This window comes from Bacillus rossius (genome assembly GCF_032445375.1).
Source record: "Bacillus rossius redtenbacheri isolate Brsri chromosome 4 unlocalized genomic scaffold, Brsri_v3 Brsri_v3_scf4_1, whole genome shotgun sequence".
Lineage (NCBI taxonomy): Eukaryota > Metazoa > Arthropoda > Insecta > Phasmatodea > Bacillidae > Bacillus > Bacillus rossius.
In genome coordinates, this window is record NW_026962010.1 from 20,149,178 (window position 1) to 20,166,018 (window position 16,841).

The window sequence follows — 16,841 nt, forward strand, 5'->3', positions numbered from 1 at the left end:
GTTGTATAAATACTAACTTAGTTGAAGTGTTACTGTGGTAATATGCTGCTGATAATCATTTTATTTAGTTAAAATTTATTTTTCCCTGATTTTGAGTGTGCTGTAGAAGGGATCGGCCTATTTTCGAGGTCGGCATATCTTCGGACCAATACGGTATGTGGTGTAGCTGCTGAATGTATCAGTAAGTGGGAAAATGCTGTTAGTATGAACTTAAATTTAACTTACTTTTATATTCAGATCCTTTATATTAGTAGTATTAAATGTCCAGTCTGTTTTTCTTTTTGTATCTCACCAAAAACTTACATTAAATTTCCAATAAATGACAGACTAACATCAAAAATAACAGTTGTAAACATGGTTTTCTATTATATATCAAAATATTGTTTATTTTTTTAATATTTGCTGATAATTTATTACCCTTGATTTTTCTCTTGCTGCAAAATACCTGCTTTATATCAGACAGATGGATTTCAATTTTTGAATAGAAAACTTAGTGTTATGTATGTAGGCTAAATAAAAAGAGAGAGAGAGAGAGAGAGAGAGAGAGAGAGAGAGAGAGAGAGAGAGAGAGAGTTTACATATTCTACTTACAATGTGCACAACTTGGGGATATGTCATAGCTTTCGATTTGTTGGAAAATCTGATCATATTTCATAGTTCCTATCAAATGAACCCAGAGACATATCCAGAACATTGTTGAAAAGGTTTTCCCGCTGCTGAGGAAACAATACACCAATCAAGGGATATTTTTTTTTTTTTAGTTTTGGTAGCATTAGTTGATGCGAATGGTCATTTCATCTCTATTGACATTGGTGATTTCAGGCAAAATAGTGATGGTGTAATTGGTTTGCTGCCTCCCTAAGTTCTGACGTGGGGGATCAGCGTGCACAAGACTGTTGGTTTATTAAGAGTGAAAGTGTGTTGTCAGTTCCTGTGGCGATGTGCTGATGGTAAAATTGTGGTTCATTCAACATGGTTTTAAATTTAAATTTTCTCATGTCGTCTATCTTTTGCCAGTCTCCTAGATTATTTGTTGGTTTTGTAAGTTACATCTTGTTTGTTTTAATTATTTAGAAATTAAGATTAATTTTTATTTTCTAATGCTCCTTTACTGATGCCAATTTATGATGAATTATTTTCATTACATTACAAATATTGAGATCTTCTAATGTGTGGATCTGAGGCGAGCATTATAACTACAGAAAAATTGCTGCTGTTAAGTGGTAACACATTGGATAGACAACAGGATATTCATTATGGCTATGCAACAGGTAGGAAATTGCATCATCGTAATTGGAATCGGTGAACTCTGTTACGAGCAACTACTGTGGTGAGCAGTTACCCGGAAAGTCTTTGTTCGTATAAAGTAATGAGAGGAAGGATAGTAAGTACACTTCCAGTCACTTGCACCGCCAGTCTTGATGGCGTACACTGCTGGTAACCTATCGGACCGTCAGTGTGGCTACGGCGTGGCTCGGAGACCAAGGCTGACGGACCGTCACACAGCCCGTGTGGCTACGGCGTGGCTCGGAGACGGAGACTGACGCACCGCTGCCCCTCCTCAGGACCGGGGAGGATCACACGGAGCGCGCCCTGCACATCCCCACGCGCATCGTGCTGGACGAGTGCGTGATCCCCAAGAGGTATGCGCGGGTGCTGCTGCACGCGGTCTACCTCGACACCGTGGACTTGTCGCTGATCCTGCGCGGCAGTGGCTGCGGCAGCACGGCCGGCAGCCTGGGTGAGGTCAGTCCCATCGCATTGTTCCTGGTTCATCCCAGTATTGTTTGTGATATAATTATCTCTGGTAACTTACAAAATTATTTTATTATTTGGTTTCTTGGAAGATTACAATTAAATTTAATAGTAACTATGAAAAACAGTCATTATATTTGTACAAATAATAATTAGGAGCTGGACATTTTATTCTAAAATCAAGTTTGAAAAGTAGGGGTGCGACGATTATGCAGAAAAAGAAATTTTTTGCTAGGTAAAGTTATTCATAAAAACCGAACCCGTTCATGGAAAGTACGTTCATTTAAAAAAAAAAGGTGGAGTATACAAGAGCACACCAAACAATCTATATTAATAATTCATTAAACAAAAACCTTTCTTCAACTTTAAATAGAAAAACCAAAAATCTTAATGCGAACGCAAGCCACTTGAATCTGACGTGAACTAACGTGTCGTAGTACACACTTGCCACGAAAGAATGCGGGCTATCAAATGTAGTTAACTCGGCACCTGATAGAGAGCACGCGTTGCATCCAATCGGCGAGATATCTATATTCGACTACGTGCACGCGCTCTATACGGGAAGCAACATAACCAAACATGAATGATGCGCTGGCTACATTTTTATAAGCAGTACGCCGCGGCAACACAGACAATCAGCTAAAGGAAATAACGTTTAAAAACCTCTTTATAAGAAAATTTACACGTCGGACAACTTCGTATTTTTCCGTTAATTAATTAAGTGGTAATGACCGATAAATATTAGATTTCTACTTTTAAATACATAGTTTTATACGGAAAATATACCTACACAAAGCGCTCGGTATCTACTAGCGGGACCAAAAACATAATGCGAGTTTACGCGAGACGTTTTTTTATCCCAATGTTGATGGCCTACAATATGGGTGCGACGATTACGCGGGTGCAACGATTACGCGATAAAAGAGGGTATTCTTGTATACATTTTTACCAGTCACAGGTGTGACATGGGCAGGGTGTCTGCTGACCCTGGAAAACCTGGAAAAATCAGGGAATTTTTTTTAAAAATCAGGGAAAATTTTGTTTGGTAGGTTATAGTTGGCAAAATGTTTTTTTGTTTATTGATCAGCTTGCATTGACGTAGCATCAAGTGTATCCCCTCCCATTTTTATTTTTGAATAGCAAATAACGAACAGTTCCCACGTCCATTTTCTTTTATTTACCATTGGAAGTGGCGTTATATCACGTGATACAAACTGATTCAAGCTGGTCTGTTATCCTGCTGACGTGATGTGCTGCAGCATGTGCTTCCCACATTCGGATTATACCGACAGGAGCATTTAATTTTAATTATTTATGGATGCCCCCAATGTAAACTGGGCAATTTGTTAACTTTGAAAATATGTATCACATACAATTTTGGTGAAGATTCCCCATCATTGCTAGAAATTGGTAGCTGTGGGCTTCATACGGTCCATGGTGCTTTCAAAACTGGAATTTCTGCTACACAATGGGACGTTATTAGTTTTTTGAGACATGTTGACATGTACCTGCAACGAGGGCAGATTACATTAGAATAACTGGATCAGAGCTTTTTCCCAAGAAATTTTGTGCAATCAGATGGTTAGAAAATACTGCAGTTGCTGAGCGTTCCATGAAAACGTTACCCCACCTAAAGAAATTTGTTAGTGAAGTTTCTATTTCATCTGTCTCTTTCAATGTAGTGAAAAGTGCTCTTGAAGATAATCTTCTAGAAGTAAAATTGACATTCTTCTACTCTTTGGCATCAGAACTGGAATTGTTTCTTAACATGTTAATTTTCTCTATGATTTACTGGTAGACATTTTATTATCTTTTGGCAGGAAAATTTGTGCTTTAGAGCTTTAGGGAAAAATGCAATGTATCTGAATTGGATGCAGATAACCAGGAAAATCTACATATTGACTGCTAACAATACTAAGTTGGGTTATGCAGTACGCCATGCCATCAAGAAAAAGAAAGTACCAGAAAAGTCTGTCCTGTTACTGAAAAATAATGTTAGGACTTGTCCAAAGGTTATGGTAAAAAAAACTTCAAGATAAAAGTCCCCTGAAGTACAAAGTTACCAAGGTAATTTCCTGCTTATGTCTGTCTGTGGCTTTAAATTTTGGGTGTGAGGAAACAGCGTGTGAAGTACAGTTTAGAATGTTGTCTTCGAAACAGGTGGCTATCAGGACAAGAAGCTGTGAGTCATCATATCAGTTGGTATGTTCCTCGCAAGATTCTGAAGCACTGTTCTCGTCTTTTTCTCGAGAAGACGGGCTCCTTGATCACTTGTGGATGCTCATTCTTAAGGCACATACAGTAGCTGCCAAAACAGGCATTCTAAAGTTTGTGAGGATGATGTTGGTACTTTCCCATGTAAATGCATCATTGGAAAGAGGATTTTCAGTGAATTCTAATCTGCTGGCTGAAAACTTGCAGGAAGAAACACTGATCGCACAAACATAAGTGTACGACTTTGTTTAACGTTCTGGAGGTGTAGAGCATGTTGATATCACCAAGTCCATGTTACAGTATGTAAGAAATGCTAGTTGTAGGCATAAGGAAGCACTGCAAACAAAAAAAAAAAAAAAGGAAGCTACAGACAAGAAGAAGGCTAAAAAAAGAAAAGTTGAAGAGGAGATCAATGCTCGAGTGTTGGATTTGGCTCGTTCTGAAGCAAGTGCAATAGACGCAAAAGTTGAGTCACTGCTAAATTGATGGGAGCAAAAGGAAATGTGTGAAATATTTTAGCAGCATGTTTTATTTGCCATCATATAAGTCACTTTCGCCACGTCTGGAAGAAGGTACATAATTTTTTTACTAGTTTAAGTGAGTTGAAATACTTTCTGTTCTGTCATGCAGTTTTTTTTTTTCCAGTTTGGTGGAATGTCGTAATTGTGTTAAAGAAAACCCGGAAAAATTCAGTTTTAGACCTGGAAAACCTTGGTAAAAATCAGGGAATTTCATTTACGAGATATGGTAGACACCCTGCATAGGTACTATGTAAAAAAAATGTGCGTATTTGAATGCAACATTGTGTCTTAATTTCAAAGCATTTTGTGTGGAACTTTCGGAGATTTAAGATTCTGAACAGAAAGAAACATTTACATTTTCTTCACTGACGTGGACGGAACACGGGAAGGTGACGTGGAGCGAGGAGCGGGAGTGGCGGGCGATGGTTGCAGGTGCAGCAGCTGACCCACACGGGCCGGGCGCGACCCTCCGCCCTGGAGGAGGCCATGGAGCTGTACCAGATAGGCAGGTTCCTGGAGCTGGACATCCTGTCCCAGGGCTGCGAGGACCTGGTGGTGGAGGGGCTGTCGCTGGAGTCGCTGCCGCAGGTGCTGCGCTGGGGGGCTCAGCCGCACGGCTCGGCCTGGGTGCAGCGCCAGGCCGCGCGCTTCCTGCGCGAGGAGTTCCAGGCCGTGGCGCAGTCGCCCGTACTGCACCAGCTGGAGCGCGCGCACCTGGCCGCGGCCCTGCGCAGCCACTTCCTGCAGGTCCGTGAATGTTTTTCCTCCCACATGATTATTTTTAATGTTTAAATTCACGCAGAATTAGGGTTGCCGTACGGGCTTTGAAACTCGGGCAGGATGCCTCGGGTGTCACGGCCACTGAAGACGACGGCGAAATGGCAAGTAAGTCACGGAAGTTTCACAGCTCGTTGCTATCCGTGTGCTGGTGAAACATGTAGCGGTCGGAAACGATCGGAGGAAGAAGTCGTGCTTCTCCTTGGAGAACTCGGAGACCTTGACGGCGACGCGGAGGCCCGGCAGGAGCACTGCCCCAGCACCAGCCGCACCAGGCCGGGCGCGAGCAGGTGCACCGAGCGGGCGTCGAAGGCGTGCGCCACGTTGAGGTGGCGCAGGTGGCGGCAGGCGCGCCACCCCGGCCCCCCGTCACCGACGTGCGCGAGGGTGGCTCCCGCAGCCTCGGCGACGACGCGCGGCCTTTTTGACGTCTCGACCTATTTACCAACACGTTCAGTGTTTATAGACTGTGTTACGCGTTCACCTAATGCTCGTAGAGACGTATTTTTCTACATGCTGTTGCATTACAAAAAATTATTTGGCTATTCAGAACGTGTCTCGGCCCCCAGTTGGTTCCGATTGGTAGGACTCCACCGTGTTTGTATTTGTAAAGTACATGTGTACTTGATACTGAAACAAGGGTTTTTTTTTATATGGATGGACCGACTACAAAAGTTTTACGTTTCAGAGCCCGTTTCTCAGTTAAAATTGTCTATTCAAAGTGATTTTAAATCTCTACCGTAAAAAATACTCTCAAAGAAAAAAGTATTTTTGGAGCTGAAGGTTTATGGGGAACTATTCAAATTTTTTGTTCGAAGTAATAAGCTTCATGACACTAAATATTTACTCCAACTTTTTTTGGTCACAAATTTATTGAAATTTACAAACTGTCATGGTTTTGACATGTGGCACAAGTATAGTGCTAATAGAAATCCTTTGAATTTTTACGTGTCTGCTTCATTTCTTTTTTGAATTAATCAAAACATCACCCGTCTCACTTCTACTAAAGCAACACTGTAAACACCACAGCAGGAAGATTGCCTGAGAGTAATTGATAATGTAAGGAGTAGCAGAGGCTAGGAATTGTACCTTGATGAGTGCATGCCTTCTAATCTGAAAACTTTTAAAAATTATGAAAATATTCATGCTAAAACACATTTTTACTTTACAAAAGTCATGTAATAGAATAATATACCCTTAACAAAAATTTTTCTTGTAATTTATTTCCCGCAATATGCTTGTAATATCTGGCTACAGTGAGTTCACACACAACAACTGCTCATACATTTAAATACTTTTGAAATGATTCTGCAAGCCAATACAGAAGCATGGTTCTTGTGTTTGTTTGATATGAGCCTGATAATACTCAAACTTTTATAGTGAAAAACTAACCCGGCCATAAGTTAATAATAATTATATATACATTTATATAATTTTTACAAACACACACACACACGTGCGCACACGCGCATAGCAGATTATATACACGTTACCTAGGTATGAGCAGGCGCATCAGCAGTACAATGCAGTATGGACTGCTACTTTACAAAGCCCTCACCCAACCAGTAATTACATACGCAGCCCCATTGTGGGCCACTGCAGCCAACATGCACGTCTTTAAACTGCAGCGAATACAAAACAGATGCATTCACACGGTCACAGACGTCCCCAGATACAGCCCAGTCAAGGCACTACACCACGAGACGAACACAGAAACCTTGAATGATTTCTATGTCCGAACCACAGAAAAATTTAAGGTCAAATGCAAAACACATCTAAACCCACTTCCACTTGTTTCATCTCTCGGCAATAACGACCCCGTCGAGTTACAGAAATGTAAACGTCCTACAATGGTGCTTGTGCACCAACTACCGTAGTGCAATGTGGTTGGCTGAGCCGATAGCTCTCGGCCAATCGCAGTGCAGCAGCCTCCTGTGAGCTGACCCCAGCCCTGGCGTTGCGGTCTGGCAAGAGAACACAGCCCTATGCCTGGGCAGTGAGCGCTTATTTTTGATTTTAAATATACCAGCACACTTAACTCACAAATGCTGGCGGTTCACAAACTTAGACTAAGCTATTCGACAACACGTACAACACCGTAGATCACAAATGCGTAGAAATTGAGTCTAAGGCCTCTCGGAGGACTGGATAATTTCTCTGATTGACTGCCTGCCTGCCTGCCTATTCACGACAGTTCAAACTATAGCTCTATCCTTTCCTGAATGAGTCCCGATGCACCAACTCGCAATTAGGTGATTTTAAATTAATTAACTCAGCTCCTGAAGCGTAGATGCTGGGGGATACAATTTTGCAATGACAGATTGGATAATTTCACTAACTGCCAGCAGCCTTTTACTGGCGACGGACGACCTGCCGTTTTATCCCTTTTGGAATGAGATCCGATGTGCGAGCTCGCGATTAATTAACGTAATTAAATTAACACAATTATTTTATATACACTCAACACATTCTTCTTTCCTAGCCTTAAGCATATGCACTAACTGGCAGTCTGAAGCCACGAGCCACTGGCACATCCAGATGCAAACAAGCACCAATGCGGGCCGAAAGCTCCTGACCCCAGCATGTTTCAAACTTTCTGCTCCCGACCAACTCTTCTTCCAGGACCATCCTTGTCCTGTACTGAACCTGCCTGCTTAGTGTTTGCAATATTTAACCCCACATGAATGAGCCCAGGGTTTGTCCTGTGTCAATGCAGTTTTTACCTGGGCCCAACTTAACTATTTATAGTATATGTAGTTTAAGATAGGGGAGTTAGTCATGGCATAAATAATTGCTGCCATGGCTGGTCAATCCCCAAACAAAGCACAAGATGTATGCTACCCTTTCTGCAGGGCTGAAATCCCGCATGATCAGGCGTAAAGGCTTCGGCCTGGGACGCACCTAAAGTCTTCCCTAACCCACACCCCTCCCAAACAAATGCACTTAGTTTTTAGTTAGTAGTTTAGTAGTTTTTAGATTATATTTATGGTTCTCGGTGCTGGTTAATTTGCTGAGAACCGGCGGAACCGAGAACCGGGACAGACCCATTTTTAATGCAAACACTTTGAGACTATCACCGCGCCGTCGGCGTCGCAGGCATATGCGCCAGATATGTCTTATTGCAGCAGGATAGTTAATGAACCTGATTAAATAATTTGTAGCAGCTTAATAAACATGAGATTAAAAAAAATACTTATCTTCAAAAAATGTATAGTGCCCTTTAAAAAAGAAAGTTTATATACATGTATATATATATACACACACAAATGCACGCGCGCGCGCGCGCGCACACACACACACACACACACACACACACACTCGCACAGATATATATTGGAAGTATGTATGTATGATGTTGATAAACTCGGACATTGTTTGACTGATGGCCATGAAAGTTTGCACATCAAAGTTTGTTTTCATGGAGGTTTTTACCATATCCATGTTTTTTTAGGGATGGGTCGAATCCTATTTTTGGCCGAATCCGAATACTTAGTCAAATTCTTTAAGGATTTGTCGAATATTGAATCCAAATCCATGAAGAAGAAAATTATTAAAAAATTATGAAAAGAAACATTTTTCATTCAAATTGTTGTTTTCTAGTACAAATGAACCTAAAACACTGAGATTATTCCATTAAGAAAGGCATAAAACAAATACAAAGAACTTACTTGATGAAATATGGGCATGTGGTGCTAGTTAATATGACCTAAAAAATAAAAAATAAACCTACTTTAACACTACTCATGAGTTAATTTAAGGGTGAATATGTAGTTGAGCGGTATTTGCGAAAAAAAATGTTAATAATCTGAAAATAATTTTATTATATGCTCTTTCACTTCCTCTTTTCATTAAACCCGGCGGAGATAAGAAATTCCAAATACTTTAGGAGATATCGCCGTTCTTATTTTGCATACAAGACCTGTGTTTATCATTTGACCGCCGCCATTTTTTTATTTTGCCGTGTGTTCATGAATGCCTAATTAATAATTAAAATGCTCGATTAGGTCAGGTCAGTTACATTATAAATACTTTAGAACCAAACAAACATTAATATTAACTCACATTATTTTTAATGTCGGCTGGATGTGTCGGTGTGCTTGTTGCTGCCGGGGAGCGTGCCTGGGGGCTGAGGCCGCGCGGCGGGGCTGTGTTCCAGGCCAGCGAGCTGGAGGTGCTCCAGGCAGTGCTCAGGTGGGGCGAGCAGGAGCTGGTCCGGCGCATGGAGGACCGCGGTACGCTCCCCACATCCACTGTTAGCAGTGCTGTTTTCTCTTAGCTCATGCCTGTTTCCTGGTAAGACCATCTCTGCGAGGCATCTGTGGACAAAGGAGCGGAAGGGGGGGGGGAGGGGGGGGTTATATACTATATTTCAATTCATTAGATATTGACAAATTCAAGGAAAAAACACATACTTATAAAATTTTATTTCTAAAATATTTGTAATTGTATTTTAATATTTGCAGATATATTCATATACGTATTGGGTTCAAATGTTATTTAAAAAAAAGATTTGGTATAGTTGTAGTATTTACCCTATACTAATACCTGTTATTCTCAATTCTGATTTTTTTTTTTTTTTTTTTTGGAATTTTTTTTGTTGCAATTTTTGAATTTTTATATTAATTTCAGATGCAATAAAAATTAATTCACAACTAAATTTCCATAGGATCTCGTGTTTAAATAAGTATTTGTTGAGTTGAGACTGGGTGATGAAGTGTGTGGATGGCCTGTCAGAGCCCAACCTGCTGAGCCACACGGCGCACTCGGTGACGCGCAAGGGGGTGAAGAAGCGGGACCTGAGCGACGTGGAGCTGCGCGAGATCCTGTCGGAGCTGCTGCCTCTGGTGCGCATGGACCACGTCCTGCCGCCCAGCAGCGAGGTGCTGGTCCAGGCCATCCGTCGCGGCCTGGTGAGTGTCCACGCGGAGTCCGTCAGTGCTCAAACTTGTCGCGGTACGCTTCCCTTCGACTGTTGTCTAGGAGCGCCCTATGCCGGCAATCTGTTTGCTGCCTATGGGATGGGGGGGAGAAAGTTAAGGTAACATTGGTTGTGCTTGTACGTGAGTTTGTGTGTGTCATTTGTACCCTACGACAATGAAAGGTTCTTTGGTTTGCTATATTCTGTAATTCTGCACCAGTTAAGGCCCTTGGATTCAGATTTTTTTTTGGGTGGAGTCTAGGGGTTGACCTTGGCCGACAAGTTGCATTATTACTCAGGGTTGCTATGGTCAGGGAAAACTTGGTAAAGTAATGGTCAGGGAAATCGGAAATATTTCTGGAATTTCTACACATACCTATGATACAAAACACACTTCCTCCCACACTATTAAAATACAAATTTTTTAAAGTTTGTTTTCTCGTGTAATTTTTAACTCTTATCATGTCACAAACACAACAGACAAGACTGCTTTTAACAAACCATGATAGATCTTATCGCGTGTCACATAATTTTGACTACAGTCAAACCTCTATCTATCGTTTTTCAGGGGACCAACAAAAAAATTCAGTAGATGCGGACATTCAATAGATGTGGACTTCACTCTAAGAATTTTAAAAAAATATTTCAACCTCAAAATTAGTGTCAGAAATATATCAGTTACTTGTCATTAAAGTTAAATCAGTTGAAAAATAAATAAAAATGGAAGTATTTTACTTAATTTAATTTACACTTGCAAAAAAAAAAAAACATGCGCACTATAAATCTACATGGAAATTAAAGTCTTTTTCAATATCCTGAAGTCTGAAATAGGTATGTTTACTCATGTCATAAAATGTAAAGCTGTACTGAAGAAGCCGATTTTGCCAATATTTAGTTGAATCGGCATTTCTGCCGACTTCAGATACGCTTGTTAATTTTCGGCCGATATTACTGAAAAACGAGAGAGACTGCCATAACCTAAAAATCCACAATTACCCTTTTCACTTTTCGTAGTAGTACTGCATTCTTTCAGATCGCATTATTTCTTCGCAACATGTGCCAAACGTACATATAAAAATTTAACATCCTATTTTTCAAAAAGTTCTTTAATTTTAATATGTCATAAATAAATACATTACCGTCACGGTAAATATACATCTCGGTTGTTACGGTAACTGTAGTGCAAATGTGGTAGCTATCGTGCTTCTGTGGTAATTATGGTATCGACAAAGAATCTTTAGTTCTTTTTATGGTAATTATCTTAGGATAACAATTGGGTTTGTACTGTAGTTATGGTACATCATCCAATTTATTCGTAAGTTGTTGTTCATTTGTCTTTTCTTCATATTTACGTGCTCCATTACTTGGCTGCAGATTTAAGGTGATTTTTACTACCATATACTATCGTTACTGTTTTTATGACGGTTTCTTACTAAGAAATGTATATTTCTGCAAAATCTTTATGGTTAAACGATCATCTATTATAATTTATAGTGACGGGACCACATATTTTGTACGATCAATGCGGACAAAACGATAATTCGAACATCAGTACAAGCGGACTTTTTTAACCTTAGTTGTATGGCAATTTTGCCGGGACCGTAGAGAGTATACGATAAACACGGACAATCGATACATGCGAGTTCGATAGATAGAGGTTTGACTGTAATAGATAGGCACTGATCTTGCTATGATGTACATTGAGACTGATACTTTGGCGATTTTGACTAATTGGTGTGAGCAGTGTATGAAAAAATGCATGTAACTTAATGGCGCACTGTGGTCCTACACATATGAATACTATTAAAAATTAATGTTTTGTTACATTTTTTACAGTTAATTAATTAATTTATTCTACTTGAAATATAAATTAATGTAGTTAGTTAAACTACTCATTAAAAAGAGTACGTGAATTAACTAATGCTAAGAGATGAACTTTCTGAAAAGACATCTGTTTTACAAATCATCAGATAGTCGTGCTGCATAAATGCTGCAACAAAATTGCAGTTCACAAACTTTCCAAAATGATGATGACCATCACATGTAATGATCTGGAAAATTTTCCGCATAGACTGAAAAATCAGGCAAAGTCAGGGAATTTCATATTGAAAAATGAGTAGCAACCCTGACTGCGCTGCGGGCATTTTTAGTTACGTAGTTTGGAGTTACTGTCATTTTCATTTTAGTATAGTGTTTCCTGTTTTCTAGCAGGTTACGTTTGAAAGGTACATTTCCGTAATGGTATTGAGAAGATTATTACAATATTGTCCTGTATATAAATTTTTATTTGGTATTTCAGTTAAAATTACATTATTTGCTTATCCAACATGACCGTGGTCCCAAAACATGCTGGATTGAAGACCTGTGCTTATCTTTCAGCCACCGTAAAGGAAACTAGCTGCTAAAACATTTGTACAAAATTTGGCAGGCTGATTAATATTTTTAATGGTTTTTAAGTAAATGGAATTCTTAGTATTAAAATCATAAGACCTCAATAAGGTGTAAAAAAAAATTTTTAACATAACTGTGAAACCAAAGTACAGTAAAACCTTTTTGTTGCGACCCCATTTATTGCGACCACCTCTCTATTACAACCCAATTTTGAGGAACCATGAAAAAATTGCCGAAAATCCAAAGAAAATCTGATAGAAAATAAATTTCTTGTGGCGAGTAGCGTGTTACTGCGTTTCTCTTGCCGAGTGCTGCACTGCCGTATCAGAGCATATCTAAAAATAGATACCACTTCCTGTCGACCGCTGTCAGCGCTTTACAACCTCCATTCCACGTCCCTTTGCCGGCAGGGTGCAGATAAAGGTTTTTGTGGCAACGTGTTTACGTTTAGCTTTTTGCGAGTGTCTAGTGTGGTACGCAGTTAAGGCAAAGCTACCTGCTGGATTTCTCTTGATTTTGATTACTATCGGTTGACAATGTTTGCTTAGTTTTTGAAGTCCGATTTGGTATATTTTCTGGCTTGAATTTGTGAACTTATGCAGGTTTTTTCTTTTTTTTTTTTCCTTCCAATTTTGTGTATTATTACTTAATAAATAAAATACCATTAAATATTAATTACTACTAATAGAATGAACGGAAAACCCTCCGGCCGCAGCATGTGAACACGGTAGTCGGCCGCTCGCTCGCCCTTGCTCACCCTCTCCCCGTACCGTGCGCTGCGGCCGATCTCGGATGATGCTTGTACTTGTTAACAATCACGGTATCTGCTTCATTTTAACGAGAGTAAAAAAATATATTAAAACTGTTAGCAAATTGATAAAAGCTTTATGTGTCCACAAAACAGGGCACAACACTGGCCCGCCAGTTGTTTTCATTCAAAATGTGGCTAAAGAACTTGCATGGATCAGGCTGAAAACATCCGGCATTATGTGTAGGTTATAAGGAATCTTGTTATGAATTGAGATGTTATGTTTTTCATGTAGATATACACAGCGACCGACTGGATGCACGCCCTCCTCGACTTGTTTTAACTGTCGCAGCGATGTTTATTTTGACAGCTCAAGCAATTATCTTTTCCAGTGGGTTGATAGAAAAAGAACGCTTCACCCAGCATAAAAAAAAGGCTACGCCACTTATTCTCACGCAGGAAACACACTGGCTGCCGTCTGTCTCCCCCGCATTTATCTTTTTTCTAACATTCCACGTCTCGCCTCTCGCGCGAGCAATAACGAAGTCACCACGCATTGGGCCGTTTTATGCTTTGTTTGGTGACAGCAGCTTGATTTTATTCGGTATATTCCTTTTCATAGGACCCTTGCTCGTAAAGTACATTTATATTTAAGTTTGAAAGCTTGTAAATTCCTTGCCAGAGATGACTGAACTCGGAACTTGGTGTGAAAAGTGAAATATTTTGACATACGTTTTTGGGGGTGTGTTTGGAGGGAGGGAGGGGTCCGAAAATATTTACAACGATCTGACCCTTCCCTCACCGCGTTAGTACCCCATTCATAATAGCCAAATATTAAGGGAGAAGGGAGGGTGAAAAGAGCATTTTCTCACTGAAGGTTTTTCAAAGGGGAGCAAGTTGGGGTGTTATAAGGGAGGACACTACTAGATGGTTTGTGTGTCTGGGAGGGATGAGCTAGCCTTGAAAGAATGTTACCGTGGGGAGGGAGGGGTGAGCTTATGCGTCATGAAGCCGATGCCGCCAGCCAGCCGGGCGAGCTTCGTGAGCGCCCACAAGCGTTGCAGACCCTACAGCTGCCATATTTTTAAAGGAAATGTCCCATTATTTTTTTTTTATTGTTACATGAACATTATTGGAAGTATTAAAGCCGACACAAAATATGCTGTGTGTTAAAATTAACAGATTTTAATGATCTTTCATTTGTTTTTTTTTTTCTTCTGATTTTCACATTTTGGTCAAAATGTCCAATTTTTTGACGGTTCCCGAGAATGTATTTGTAAAATCACTGCTTCGTTAAATCCGGGGTTCGTGACATCGGGGTTCTTGTGTATTTAACTACGGCAAGCAGAAAACGTACATGTAAACTAACCAGTAAAAATAAACTATCTTTTGACATATTTTCTTTAGTGGTGGCCTGTAGGGCGACGGACTTGTTATGAAGGTTGAAGTGGGTTTAAAGCAAAGCCGTCTAGCATTGTGAGTGACAGCATCCTGTCATTGTACGGCTGGTTTCTTAGTTTCAGAGAGGTTTGACTGTAGTGTTTTGTTTGCCTTCTCTTGGGCGACAGCAGAAGTAGTGTTAGCATCTTGCAGTTTTCAAATTTATGTATTTTGTCATTTCAATTTTTTTAATGTACTAAAGAATAGATTAAGGATAGCTTCAACAAAACCTCTACAAATAATCTTTGTTAGCTAGCACAAATAAGTTAAAAATGCATGAAATGTCTTCCATTATTGTTATGATTTTATTTAGCATTAATTAAGCTTTTTTAATTCTTTTATAAGAGCCACAGTTAAGCAGCAAGGCTTACAATCCAACCCCTAATAATTGACTGTTTACTGTATTTTTTTGTATTGAACAGCACTAAATTTATCCTTTTTTCTTCTTGTGTTTCATTAAGTTGATTGTCTGCTTTAAATTTTCAATGTATTTTAAATTAGGGCCTAACGAAAGTACATAATCACAAAATGGAATATTTAAATGAAGACTGAAGGAAATGAAAAACTAAAATAATTGAAGTTTTTTTTTTGTTGTATAAATTGATTTACGAGTTAACAAAACAATTTTACCTCAAGCAATTGACTTTTATATTTATACAATTTTGATATTAAAAATTATAATGATATGTTGCATGTGTAATTACACTAATTACTAAGAGAAGAGAAAAATACAAAAATATATTACAAGAGAAAAATAAAGTTTTAATTTGCTCCACTTTGTCACATCTATTGAAGGCAATGTTTAACTTTTGTTTTGAGGCAGTATCATAATTGGTCTTGGAAGTATTGGTACGTATGTATTGACAATCTCAGAATTGAGTCATAAACTCATGAAACCATGCGGCTAAGCACTAATTTTCTAAGCACTAAAAAGTTGTTCCAAAAAATGGAAAGAAAAAAATTCCAATTGTAAATCAGGGAAAACATATTTACTTGTGTAGGGCTCTTGCTGGCTGTGATCGCTTGCGCTTTGCACTTATGTGGCAAGGGTCTTGTGGTTAATCCCAAAATCCTACATGACTCAAATTTGCTAGCACTGAGTTGGTACTCAATTAGTTTGAAGCCCACTATAATTGTGGAGGTTCGGTTGCCCTCCCAGGTGTGTAACCTTGGGACGTAAAATTCTACAAAATCATTGCTTTTTAAAAATATATACACTGAAGGAATTAGGGATGGGCCGAGACTAAAACTTGAGCCGGGTTGAGCGAGTAGCTAAAGCTGTAATACTACAGTACAGTAGAACCTCGATGATACGTTCCCGTTTCATACATTTTCCCGTGTCATACGCCGATTAATTTTGGTCCCGCCGCAAGTACTATGTTTACAATGGTTTACTTTCCAGGAACATACACTTAAAAAATCATTAATTTCCCGTTTCATACGTTTTTACGAAGCGTAAAAGCCCAAAATTCACAAATTTTTTTGTTATATTCCTCCTGATAAACTACGTTTTGATGCTTTTATTTTGAAAAACGTTCATTGTTTACATTTGCAAACGTAAGGGCGCGGTTACACGGGACCCTGAACTACTTCAGGTGAACATGTTTAAGTAAACACGTTTACAAACGCGAAAGTGTACGGTTACACGGTAGTTGCTGAAAAGTGTGTTTAGCTCTAAAACCGATTGTCTACTGTCAACGAATGATTGTTGTTGATCTTCTCCATTTTGTATCCAGAAAACGCGGGATTTTATCACTTGTTTATACAGTATTATCAGCAGAAATGGAATGTGTTTTCATATTGCTCAATATTTTTTTTTTATAAATCGAGAATTTAAGCAACATGTACATTTAATTTCTTAAACTTATTTTTTAATTATTTTTTGAGCGAGATTACCTATCTCAGTTTTAAGAAAATTAAGGTCAGGATCAATTAAAAAATATATATAATTACCTGTTGATTTTTTTTGTTGCATTCGGTAAAATATTACTCGAACTTGTGCCAGGAACACTTTCTATTTTGAATTTCTGCAAAGGACTGTTTATATTCTAAACAGCCAATCAGAGGCTAATGTAGA

General features: G+C 39.2%; 1 protein-coding gene across 4 annotated transcripts in view; it reads left to right on the forward strand.

The window, feature by feature from the left end:
- Positions 1-16,841, forward strand: part of LOC134541646 (BTB/POZ domain-containing protein 7) — a 102,388-nt gene that overhangs the window by 18,537 nt on the left and 67,010 nt on the right. For 3 of the 4 annotated variants that reach the window (XM_063385225.1, XM_063385224.1, XM_063385227.1), the window contains exons 5-8: positions 1,566-1,746; positions 4,923-5,237; positions 9,424-9,499; positions 10,002-10,177. In XM_063385225.1, coding sequence (XP_063241295.1) covers positions 1,566-1,746; positions 4,923-5,237; positions 9,424-9,499; positions 10,002-10,177 — 748 coding nt within the window. The remainder of the gene's footprint in view (positions 1-1,565; positions 1,747-4,922; positions 5,238-9,423; positions 9,500-10,001; positions 10,178-16,841) is intronic. The other variant, XM_063385226.1, reaches the window with a different exon arrangement.